The following is a 13,402-nucleotide window of genomic DNA, read 5'->3' on the forward strand; positions in this document are numbered from 1 at the left end:
GGCCACCCAAGATGAAAGAAACAGATGAAGTTTAGATATTATAATGCTTAATGGTAAAATATGACTGGGGAAATGTGACAAGAACCTAACGTCAGCTTACTTTAGGTAAAATTGCTTCCTTAATTGTTCCTTCCTTTTCTCTACAGCCAACACTTCAAATGACTTTTTAATACCAAGGAAGCACGTCTTTTGGAGAGGTGATGGATTAGAGATTTTCCACATGTCTTCGATCCTTTTCGCTTCACTTACACTTTTAGTTAAATCTAGGTTACTTAAAAACCAGTACAGAAGACCTACCCACCATGTCTTTGAGATGGTTTTAACATCTTGTCAACTAGTGCCAAGTTTTATCTTCTCAGAGTTCATGCCTGCGTGGCTTCCTTACCATCAATGCTTTTAAAGTCCAAAAGATAGCTTCTATTGTCAACCAGGTACAACTGTAAGCTCATTTTCACATAATTGCCAGTCACTGGATTTTTTCTTCTTACACGTAGATGGTATGCATTCACTACCTAAAATGGAAATTTTTCTTTAAGGGAAAACATTAAAAATAAACTACAAAATACCTTATTCTTATTGAAAAGAATAATATTAAAACAAGTAACTGACAGAGGTAGAGCAGAGATGGAATTCCTGAATTATCTTTTTTCTTTTACATTACACAGTAGTTTAGTATTTAATCCCTACCAACAGTACTATATACAGCAATTAAAATTTAAAGGGAATGCAGAGATTATATGGAGTCCAGCATTCTTTCCAGATGTGCCTCTACTCTAAATAATCTTCGTTGCCCATTCTCAACTTGGATACCTTTACTAGGACTATAAGCTAGACAGAGACCTAACATGTTAATGGTTTAAACCTGGCACAGTAACAGGTACTGTCACAAAATTGAAGTATCATAGTAATCTTGCAAGGAAGATATTTTCTTTTGAAGATAATAAAACAGCAACTCAGATAAAGATTCTGCTTTTTCAAAACATCAAATTATTTACAAAATGTTTTCAGTAAGGAATTTTAAGACATTAACATCTATTTTTAAACTAACTAAATAAAACCATTTCAGAAAAGGGAGATCTGCTTTTTAAATGGTTTTAAGGAAATATGATTTTGTTTATTCATTCCATGTACAAATAACGAAATAAAAATATGTCAAGTGAATATGTACATGGTATGTTTGAACATTTTTCTTCTGTTAAAAATACATTCCAGTCCTCAAGAAAGGAACGAAAATAAAAGATACCTGAAAAGGAAAAACTGCCCCCCATATACTCAAATAGAATTGAAATGCATTTGAGCACTAATAAAAAAGTAAAATGTGGACTGAAAAAAAAATATATCACAACTAAGGACTAAAAGCACTAGCCAAATAAGACAGGCTTTCTCAACTTACAGAAAAGTATTTGTCAACTCAATAAATATATCCTGATGGTATAATTTGTACGAACCACTTGTTGCTACAGCTATTAACAAAAAGAAAAAAAGAGAAAGTAAAAACATACTATCTTTGAAGACACATGACTTTTTTTCTGATGCATGCTGAAACAGGTAAGCTATTTTCTCAAGAAATTTCAAGTTTATTAAAACTCTTTCTTGGCCAAGAATGCTATTCTATAATTCAAAAATATATAGGTCCCCAACATCAACGGTTCTTAATCTTTACAAAGATTTATTTTGTTTTGAGTGTACATGGTACATTACTAGAAAGAATGGGGTTTATTAGCCAGAAGCATCTAGACCACTAAATTCATATATAAATCAAAACCAACTTTTTTATTGACCACAGTACTCAACTCAGCAGCTCACTATATATCAAAGGGCTTCTACTAATGATCTTCATATACTCCAATCTCCTACCTTCCATTCAAAATCCAGCTGCTTCATAGCTCGGTAAACTTCAGCCATAATGTCATATGGTTTGCTTTGACTTCGAATCCCAAGATGCCACTTGGCTTTTTTCACAGCTAAAGATTTGGGCTTGGTTGTATTCAGTGCATCCAATGGACATCTTGCTTTAGGGCTGTCTGCTATAAGAGGTGGCATCCTTTCTGGATGAGGTTTCAGGCCTGGGGGAATATGCATGGCACTATCATCCATAAAAGAACCAGTTGGGGGACTAGAGGCGAGGTAGAACTCACTGGCTTGGTTCATTATTCTCCGATTGTCAATGACAAGATGATAAGCCACTGCAAGCTGGTCTTGAGGGTCACCACTATACAAACTGTTCATTACTTCTGATTCTGTACACTCAAATTTTTCACACACTTCTTTCACAGCCTCATCATCAATGACGTTAGCATCATAGGAGGGGTCTTCAGGAAATAAGTAACTGGGCAAATCTTGTTTAAACCATTCATGCTCTCTAGGAAAAATACCACAACACACTATTGTAAGAACATGCTCTGGCAAGTCCCAAATAATTTATGTACAATGTAACAGAATCAGAAAGATGTGATCTCTAGGCACTCACTAGCTATGTGACCCTGGGTAAGTAAGTTAACCTCTGCTCTTGAATATGATGATTATTCAGACTTGGGTATGTGGCTGCAATTTCCTCAAAAATAAAATGAGCTTGTCATTCGAAAGGAAACAAGTGGCAAACAACTATTTGATGCCAATGATAAAATTCAAGCTTTAAAGCAAAATCTTAGAATTCTGTATTATTTGTACATGTCTCTATGAGTTTGACAGCTTCCCAATACATAAAAGTTTTTTTCTAACTTTATAGTGAAGGTGATAATAAACATGATTTGATATTATATAATGAAATGGGTCACCATTTGGAAAATCAGTCTACCTCAATAACTCAATATTTTCCATATGACCAATGCTTGATGTTACAGAATCATACATGAGTAAAAGATCCACTTGAAATAAAAACAAGACCAGTGGATTTTAATGTAATAAAGAATAAAAGTTTGAGGTCGTTAAAATGACCCAAGCCAATCTACAGATTCAGTGCAACCCCTATCAAATTACCACTGGCATTTGTCACAGAACTAGAGCAAAAAAATTTTTAACATGTATGGAAACACAAAAGACCCCAAATATCCAAAGTAATATTGAGAAGGAAAAACAGCTGAAGGAATCAGGCTCCCTGACTTCAAACGCTACTACAAAGCTATAGTCATCACAACAGTATGGTACTGGCACAAAAACAGAAATATAGATCAAGGGAACAGGATAGAAAGTCCAGAAATAAACCCTACTATGCTCAACTGATCTATGACAAAGGAGGAAAGAATATACAGTGGAAGAAAGACAGTCTCTTCAACAAATGGTGTTGGGAAAACTGGACAACTGCATGTAAGAGAATGAAATTAGAACACTAACACCACACACAAAATAAACTCAAAATGATTAAAGACCTAAATGTAATAAGGCCGGATACTATAAAACTCCTGGAGCAAAACATAGGCAGAATGCTCTTTGATATAAATCACAGTAACATCTTGTTTGACCACCTCCTAGAATAAAGACAATAAAGACACAAATAAAACAATGGGACCCAATTATATTCAAAAGTCTCTGCACAGCAAAGCAAACCAGTGAAAAAAACAAAAAGACAACCCAGAGAATGAGGGAAATTTTTTGCAAACAACTCAACCGACAAAGGTTTAATCTCCAAGGTATACAAACAACTCATACAACTCAACAACAAAAAAACAAACAACACAATCAAGAAATGGGCAGAAGACCTGAATAGACACTTCTCCAAAAAAGACATACAATTGGCCAGCAGGCACATGAAAAAATGCTCAACATCACTAATTATTAGAAAAATGCAAATCAAAACAATGAGGAACCACCTCACACCAGTCAGAGTGGCCCTCATTCACAAGTCAACAAACAACAAATGCTGGAGAGGACGTGAAGAACAGAGAACTTCCTTCACTGCTGGTGGGAATGTAAATTGGTACAACCATTATGGAAAACAGTATGGAAATACCTCAGAAAACTAAATATAGAACTACTGTATGACCCAGTAATCTCATTCTTGGATATATCTGGACAAAACTATCACTGAAAAACATACATGCACCTGTACATGCATCATAGCACTATTCACAATAGCCAAGACATGGAAACAACCTAAATGCCCATTAACAGATGAATGGATTAAGATGTCGAACATATGTACAATGGAATACTACTCAGCCATAGAAAGGACAAAATAATGCCATTTGCAACAACATGGATGGGACTAGAGACTCACACTAAGTAAGTCAGAAAGACAGACACCATATGATATCACTTATGTGTGGAGCCTAAAATATGCACAAATGATCTATCTATAAAACAGAAACAGGAGTTCCCATCGTGGCGCAGTGGTTAACGAATCCGACTAGGAACCATGAGGTTGCGGGTTCAGTCCTTGCCCTTGCTCAGTGGGTTAACGATCTGACGTTGCCGTGAGCTGTGGTGTAGGTTGCAGACGCGGCTCGGATCCCGCGTTGCTGTGGTTCTGGCGTAGGCCGGTGGCTACAGCTCCGATTCAACCCCTAGCCTGGGAACCTCCATATGCTGCGGGAGCGGCCCAAGAAATAGCAACAACAACAACAACAAAAGACAAAAAAAAAAAACAGAAACAGATCATGGACATGGAGGACAGACTTGTGTTTGTCAGGGTGAGTGGGAGGGAGTGGGATGGGCTAGGATTATGGGGTTAGTAGATGAAAACTATTGCATTTTGGGATGGGTAATGGAATCCTGCTGTATAACACAGGGAACTAAATTATATATATATCACTATATATAAAATAGATAACCAACAAGGAGCCACTGTATAGTACAGGGAACTATACTATACTAAATATTTTGTAGTAACCTGTAAGGTAAAAGAATCTGAAGAGTTTCTATATCTATCTATCTATTTATCCACACATACACACACATATATGTAACTTAATCACTGTGTTGTATACCTGAAACTAACTTAAAATTGTAAATTCACTATACTTCAATAAAAAAATAATTTTTGTAAAAAAGTACAAAAATCAATCGATATGTTTTCTGATTTGATACTGCAACTGATACGTTAAGCTTTGGTTTAAAAAGATATCAAACAGGAGTTCCCGTCATGGCACAGTGGTTAACGAATCCAACTAGGAACAATGAGGTTGTGGGTTCGGTCCCTGCCCTTGCTCAGTGGGTTAATGAGGTGTTGCTGTGAGCTGTGGTGTGGGTTGCAGACGCAGCTCGGATCCCGCGTTGCTGTGGCCCTGGCGTAGGCCAGTGGCTACAGCTCTGATTCGACCCCTAGCCTGGGAACTCCATATGCCGCGGGAGCAGCCCAAGGAAATAGCAAAAAGACAAAAAAAAAAAAAAAAGATATCAAAGAAAAAGAAATATCCAAAACTATCCAAAAAGCTATGAAATGCTCCTCCTTTTTGCAACCACTTATTTGAGCTCAGATATTCTTCTTAGACTCCAACTAAGACATGGTGCAAGATACTTCAACAGATAAATGAAGAGGTAGATAAAGAACTCATGTCGCAACAGAAGAAAGGGTGGGGGAAAAAACTGTAACTGCAACGTATACATCTAAGGATGACCTGACCCCCCTTGCTGTACAGTGGGAAAATAATAAAAAAAAAAAAAAAAAAAAAAGAACCTAGCTGTTATCTCTGACTAGGCCAAACAGTAAGAGGATTTGAAAAATGTAAGGACGTTCCGTATGACAAAGCAGTTAAGGATTTGGCATTACCGCAGCTGTGGTACAGGTCGCAACTGCAGCACAGGTTCGATCCCTGACCCAGAAACTTCTACATGCTGTGGGTGTGGCCAAAAAAATAAAGAGGATTTGAAAAACGTAAAATGATGTCACTCTTGCCATTGTATTTTGTTTTGGAAAATAAGGTTATTTTTCATAAGAGACATGTTATTCAGATTAACATGTAATAGGTTTATTATTATTTTTATACATCAATTAAATATTTTTTAATTTCTAATATGATATTGATAAATATTACCTGCATTTAAAACACACAGAAAAAATAAATGAATAAATAAAATAAAACACACACACACACACCCCACACAACTCTTTGGCGTCCTCAATTTTAAGACCATAAAGGGGTACTCAAATCAAAATGCTTGAGAACCAGTCTCCTAAATCTTATTTTCTCACACTTCTGGGCCTTTGCACATGATGTTATTACTACTGCCACCCTAAAATATCCTACCCATTTTCATTTAACTAACATGTACTATTCCTTCAAAACTATGTAAGCATTGCTATATGGTAAGCTGGGCATTCCCTAAATTCAGATAAGTACACATTTTACCTGAATGCCTTTTATTGACAAATTAATTCATTTATGAATACTAAGGACATACTATGGCAAAAAAAGCACACTCCTTCTCCTCACAGAGATTATATTCTAGCTGAATAAAGATTAAATACTCTCAAAAATAAATATATAGTTACAAATATACAGCTAAAAAAATCCTGTCATACAGATTTAGAGAACAAACTTGTGGTCGCCAAGCAGGAGGGAGACCGGAGGAAGGAAAGATAGGGATTGGGATTAGCAGAGGCCAACTATTACATACAGGATGGATAAACAACAAGGTCCTACTGAATAGCACGTGGAAGTATATTCAATATCCTGTGATAAAGCATAATGGGAAACAATATGGAAAAAGAATATATACATGTATAACTGAGTCACTTTGCTAAACAGGGGAAATTAACAACATTGTACATCAACCATACTTCAACAATTAAAAAAAAATCCTGTGATAAAGATTATGAGTGAAAATCACATGGTAAAATAAAGACTATATAATTCAGAATGGAAGATGCATGACTAGGGAAGCTGGTCCCATGGTATTTAAGCAGATACCAGAAAGATTATAATGCAGCTAGGCGCAGTTGAAGAACTGTGCTTTTGCTAGGTACTCCTAGCAAATGAAATAATACATGTAAAGACTCTGACACAAAAAAAGTTCTGCTATGTTCCCGAACTGAGGCCACAATCACAAAGATTAATGAGTTATGGGTTGGAGTGGCAAAGATAGCTGGTATTTCTGACAGCTGTAGACTACAAAGAAAGATTTTGGAAGACACATGTACTCCAATGTTCACTGCAGCACTATTCACAATAGCCAAGACATGCAAACAATCTAAATGTCCATCGACAGAGGAATGGATAAAGAAGATATGGTACATATATACAATGGAATATTACTCAGCCAATTTAAAAGGAATGAAATAATGGCATTTTTAGCAACATGGATGGACCTAGAAATTATCATGCTAAGTGAAATCAGTCAGACAACGAGACACCAACATCAAATGCTGTCACTGACATGTGGAATCTGAAAAGAGGACACAATGAACTTCTTGGCAGAACAGATACTGACTCACGGACTTTGAAAAAAACTTATGGTTTCCAAAGGAGACAGTTTGGGGGGTGGGGGAATGCGCTGGGGGTGTGGGATGGAAATCCTACAAAATTGGATTGTGATAATCATTGTACAACTATAAATGTAATAAATTCACTGAGTAATAAAAAATTTTGGGATTTGAACCCATGGTTGATGAAAATAACAAAGATTTTAATTAGGCAGGGGAGACATGGCCTAACTTGCATTCTGTAAAGATCATGCTGTGATAAAGAAATTGAAAAGATAAAAATAATGATGATGATGATTATGAAAATGATGCTAGTGCAATAGTCTAAGTGAGAAACGATGGTGTGCCAGGCATTGAGGATATATACAGAGATGAAATTTCTATATCTTCTAGTAGATGATTCTATTACAATACTAATACTTTCTTATGGTTGTTAAAAGATTTTTTTCCTTAATCTTCCCCTCTAAAGTGGGACCTCCTTGGAACAGGGACCATACCTTATTTAGCTGTATTGCAGTACCCAGGTACAAAGTAAATGCTTGATAAATGCAGAATAGATAAATGATGAAGAGCCAATGAAGTCAATTCATTAATGTGTTTAATTACTACATCATAACTAAAGCACTTAAATGTTTAGAAGTAAAAAATGACTGCTAAATACTAATTTTTTCAAAATAAATAATAGAAGAAAATAAAATTATGTTACATATCTAAAACTTTTTTAGAGTATCAATGACAAACAGGAAGGATGATTACTTCTGAATGAACTCCAAAAATTCACTCATCAGTGTGAATTCCCCCTGAACCACGATGGGAACTTCCATGAAAAAAACTTTAGACTAATGATATTAAAGATGACTCAAGATGCTAGAAATAAACTGGAGGCAAAGATTGATAAATTATAAGTAACATTGAACAAAAAAATAGAAGATTTAAAGATTAAGCAAGCAGAGATGTAAAATACAATAACTGAAATAAAAAATTCACTAGAGGGAACAAAGAGCAGAATACAGGAGGCAGAAGAACAAATAAGTGAGGTGGAAGACAGATTGGTAGAAATCACTGAGGAACAGAAAAGAGAAAAAATATTGAAAAGAAATGAAGGCAGTCTAAGAGAACTCTGGGACAACTTTAAATGCACCAACATCTGTTTTACGGGAGTGCCAGAAAGAGAAGAGAGAGAGAAATGACCAGAGAAAATATTTGAAAGGGTAAAAGTCAAAAACTTCCCTAACATGGGAAAGGAATCACTCACTCAAATCCAGGAAACACAATGAATACCATATAAAATAAACCCAAGGAGAAACACCCTGAGACACAACATTAATCAAATTGACCAAAATTAAAGACAAAGAGAAAATATTGAAAGCAGCTAGGGAAAAGAAAGAAATAACATACAAGGGAACCCAGAACAGGTTACAGACTGATTTTTCCTCAGAAATTCTGCAGGCCAGAAGTGAGTGGCACTATACACTTAAATTGAAGAAAGGGGAAAAAATCTCCAACCAAGATTACTCTGCCCAGCAAGGCTCTCATTCAGATTTGAAGGAGAAATCAAAAGCTTCACAGACAAGCAAAAGCTAAGAGAATTCAGCACCACTAAACCAGCTTTACAACAAAAACCACAGGAACTTCTCTAGGTGAAAAAGAAAAGGCCACAATTAGAAATAAGAAAACTACAAATGACAAGGCTCACCAGTAAAGAAGACCAGCAAACTATGGAAAACATATGTATGGAGATTCCTCAAAAAACTAAAAACAGAATCACCATAAGATCCGGCAATCCCACCCCTGGGCATCTATCTAGAGAAAACCATGACTTGAAAAGATACATGTAGGAGTTCCCATCGTGGAGCAGTGGTTAACGAATCCGACTAGGAGCCATGAGGTTGCGGGTTTGATCCATGGTCTTGCTCAGTGGGTTGAGGAGCTTGTGTTGCCATGAGCTGTGGTGTAGGTTGCAGACGCGGCTCAGATCCCGCGTTGCTGTGGCTCTGGCGTAGGCCAGTGGCTACAGCTCCGATTAGACCCCTAGTCTGGGAACCTCCATATGCCACAGGAGCAGCCCTAGAAAATGCAAAAAGACAAAATAAATAAATAAATAAAAATAAAAGTAAAGATACATGTACCCAAATGTTCACTGCAGCACTATATTCAATAGTCAAGACATGGAAGCACCTAAACGTCCACTGGCAGAGAATTGGATAAAAAAGATGTGGTACATGTATACAACGAAATATTACTCCGCCATAAAAAAAAATGAAATAGTTCAACATATGCAAATCAATCGAAGTCATACACCACATTAACAAAAGTCAAAACCCATATGATAATCTCAATAGATGCAGAAAAAGCAACTGACAAAGTCCAACATCCATTTATGATAAAAACTCTCACCAAAGTGGGTACAGAGGGAACATTCCTTAACATAATCAAAGCCATTTATGACAAACCTACAGCAAATATAATACTCAATGGAGAAAAGCTGAAAGCCTTCCCACTAAAACCTGGAACAAGACAGGGATGCCCACTCTCACCACTACTATTCAACATAGTACTGGAAGTTTTAGCCACAGCAATCAGACAAACAAAAGAAGTAAAAGGCATCCAAATAGGAAGAGAAGAGATAAAACTGTCACTGTGTGCAGATGACATGATACTATACACAGAAAACCCCAAAGACTCAACACAAAAACTACTTGAATTGATCAACAAATTCAGAAAAGTAGCAGGATATAAGATTAACATTCAGAAATCAGTCACATTTCAGTATACTAACAACGAAAGTTTAGAAAAGGAATACAAAAACACAATACCTTTTAAAATTGCACCCCAAAAAATCAAATATCTGGGAATACATCTAATCAAGGAGGCAATGGACCTATATGCCAAGAACTATAAAACATTAATCAAGGAAATTAGAGAAGATGTAAAGAAATGGAAAGATATTCCATGCTCCTGGGTTGGAAAAATTAATACTGTAAAAATGGCCATACTACTCAAAGCAATCTACAGATTCAATGCAATCTCTATCAAATTACCCAGGACATTTTTCACAGAACTAGAGCAAACACTCCAAAAATTTATATGGAACCACAAAAAAACCAGAATTGCCAAAGCAATTCTGAGAAACAAAAACCAAGCAGGAAGCATAACTCTCCCAGACATCAAGCAATATTACAAAGCCGCAGTCACCAAGACAGCGTGGTACTGGTACCAAAACAGACATACAGACCAATGGAACTGAATAGAGAATCCAGAAATAAACCCAGACACCTATGGTCAATTACTTTTTGACAAAGGAGGCAAGAACATAAAATGGGAAAAAGAAAGTCTACATAAAATGGGAAAAAGAAAGTCTATTTAGAAAGAATTGCTGGCAAACCTGGACAGCCACATGTAAATCAAGGAAACTAGAACACACCTTCATACCATGCACAAAAATAAACTCAAAATGGCTGAAAGACCTAAATGTAAGAGAAGACACCATCAAAATCCTGGAAGAGAATATAGGCAAAACATTCTCTTACATCAACCTTATAAATGTTTTCTCAGGTCACTCTCCCAAAGCAATAGAAATAAAAGCAAAAATAAACCAATGGGAACCTAATCAAACTGACAAGGTTTTGCACAGCAAAGGAAACAAAAAAGAAAACAAAAAGACAACTTACAGAATGGAAGAAACGATGCAACTGACAAGGGCTTAATCTCAAAAATATACAAACGACTTAGACAACTCAAAAGAAAAAAAACCCAACAACCTAATGGAAAAATGGGCAAAATATTTGAATAGACATTTTTCCAAATAAGATGTACAAATGCCCAACAAGCACATGAAAAAAATGCTCAATGTTTCTGATTATTAGAGAAATGCAAATCAAAACTACCATAAAATACCACCTCACACCACAAATAAAAAATGTCGGAGAGGGTGTGGAGAAAGGGAACCCTCCTGCACTGTTGGTGGGAATATAAGCTGGTACAACCACTATGGAGAACAGTATGGAAGTACCTTAGAAATCTATACAAAGAACTACCATATGACCCAGCAATCCCACTCTTGGGCATCTATCCGGACAAAACTTTTCTTAAAAAAGACACATGCACTTACATGTTCATTGCAGCACTATTCACAATAGCCAGGACATGGAAACAACCTAAATGTCCATCAACAGATGAAGGGATGAGGAAGATGTGGTTTATATACACAATGGAATACTACTCAGCCATAAAAAAGAATGAAATAATGCCATTTGCAGCAACATGGATGGAACTGGAGACTCTCATACTGAGTGAAATGAGCCAGAAAGAGAAAGATAAATACCATATGATATCACTCATATCTGGTATCTAATATACAGCACAAATGAACGTTTCCACAGAAAAGAAACTCATGGACTTGGAGAATAATAGACTTGTGGTTGCCCAGGGGGCGAGGGAGGGAGGGGGTGGATTGGGAGCTTGGGATCAATGGATGCAAACTATTGCTTTTGGAATGGATTAACAATGAGATCCTGCTGTATAGCACTGAGAACTATGTCTAGATACTTAGAATGGAGCACAACATGGAGAAAAAATTATGTAAACATGCATGTGTAACTGGGTCCCCATGCTGTACAGTAGGAAAAAAAAAAAAACTGTGTTGGGGAAATAACAATTTTTTAAAAATGAAGTTAAAAAAAAAGAAAGAATGGCTTTTGCAGAAACATGGATTAACCAAGAAATTATCCTGCTAAATGAAGTTAGACAGTGAGACACAAATATCACATGCTATCACTTATTTGTGGAATCTAAAAAAAGGATACAAATGAACTTATGTGCTGAATAGACTCACAGACTTTGAAAAACTTATGGTTATCAAAGGGGATAGGTTGGTGGGGAGGAATGGACTGGAGTTGGGAATAGAAATGTTCTAAAATTAGCTTGTGATGATGGTTGTACAACTACAAACATAACGAAACTCGCTGGATTAAAACATAAACTTATTCCAGAAGTTCCCGTCGTGGCTCAGTGGTTAGGAAATCCAACTAGGAGCCATGAGGTTGTGGGTTCGATCCCTGGCCTTCCTCAGTGGTTTGGGGATCTGGCGTTGGCATGAGCTGTGATGTGGGCTGCAGACGTGGCTCGGATCCCGTGTTGCTGTGGCTCTGGCGAAGGCCAGTGGCTACAGCTCCGAATTGACCCCTAGCCTGGGAACCTCCATATGCCGTGGGAGCGGCCCAAGAAATAGCAAAAAGACAAAAAATAAATAAATAAATAAACTTATTCCAAAGATAACCCCCCCCCCAAAAAAAAAGAGTTGGAGTAATCAAGAAGGCAGTCAAAAAAACTTAAAAGGAAAAGTTACGGAGTAGAGTGTCACAGGGTCCTTGAAATACTGTGATATAAACCTTGGACTCACAAATGCAGAGCTGTGTGCATCCCCAAGAAAGGCCCTTATTTCTCATCACTGGCCGACTTTGAGGCTCTGTGCTAGTAGGAAGTGAAGACTAATGCGGTTATGAATGTCTCATTAAAGCACTCAGGACACACCCCAACATGCACAGAGTCCCTCAGCAAAGGCTGGGAGACTTATTAGATCAAGACCTTTAAGAAAAGCTCTCTCTAATAATTAGCTGACCATTAAGCTAACCAAGCAGAGACTTCAGTGACTACTCATGCCAAAGAATATAGACTTATGGAATTAGTTCAATAAAATCACTAAACAAACAAGAGCAACAACATACAACAATTACAAATTCTAGGCATCTACCCAAAAGAAGTAAAAACATATAAAAGCTTATTCATGGCAACATCGTTCACAAGAGCCAAAAAGTGGAAACAACCCAAATAGCCATTAAGAAATGAGGGGATAAACAAAAATGTGGTTTATCTATACAACAGAATATTTTTCAAGCAAAAAAGTGATAAAGTACTAATACATGCTATACCATCAAAGAACCTTGAAAACATCATGCTAAGTGAAAGAAGCCAGACTCAAAAGGCCACATGCCATCATATGTGATTCCATTTATATGAAATGTCCAGAAGTGGCAAATCCAT

General features: G+C 36.7%; 1 protein-coding gene across 3 annotated transcripts in view; it reads right to left on the reverse strand.

The window, feature by feature from the left end:
• The window catches only part of PRKAA2 (protein kinase AMP-activated catalytic subunit alpha 2), a 70,853-nt gene that overhangs the window by 8,929 nt on the left and 48,522 nt on the right, over nucleotides 1-13,402 (reverse strand). For 2 of the 3 annotated variants that reach the window (XM_021093564.2, NM_214266.2), the window contains 2 exon segments: nucleotides 1,858-2,362; nucleotides 386-512 (listed from right to left, as the gene is read on the reverse strand). In XM_021093564.2, the coding sequence (XP_020949223.1) occupies nucleotides 386-512; nucleotides 1,858-2,362 (632 nt within the window). 3 annotated transcript variants of the gene reach the window in all.

This window comes from Sus scrofa, chromosome 6 (genome assembly GCF_054392235.1).
Source record: "Sus scrofa isolate SSC_HxYL_T2T_F1_AM1 chromosome 6, Sscrofa_HxYL_maternal_Yorkshire_Landrace_v2.0, whole genome shotgun sequence".
In the NCBI taxonomy this organism is placed as follows: domain Eukaryota; kingdom Metazoa; phylum Chordata; class Mammalia; order Artiodactyla; family Suidae; genus Sus; species Sus scrofa.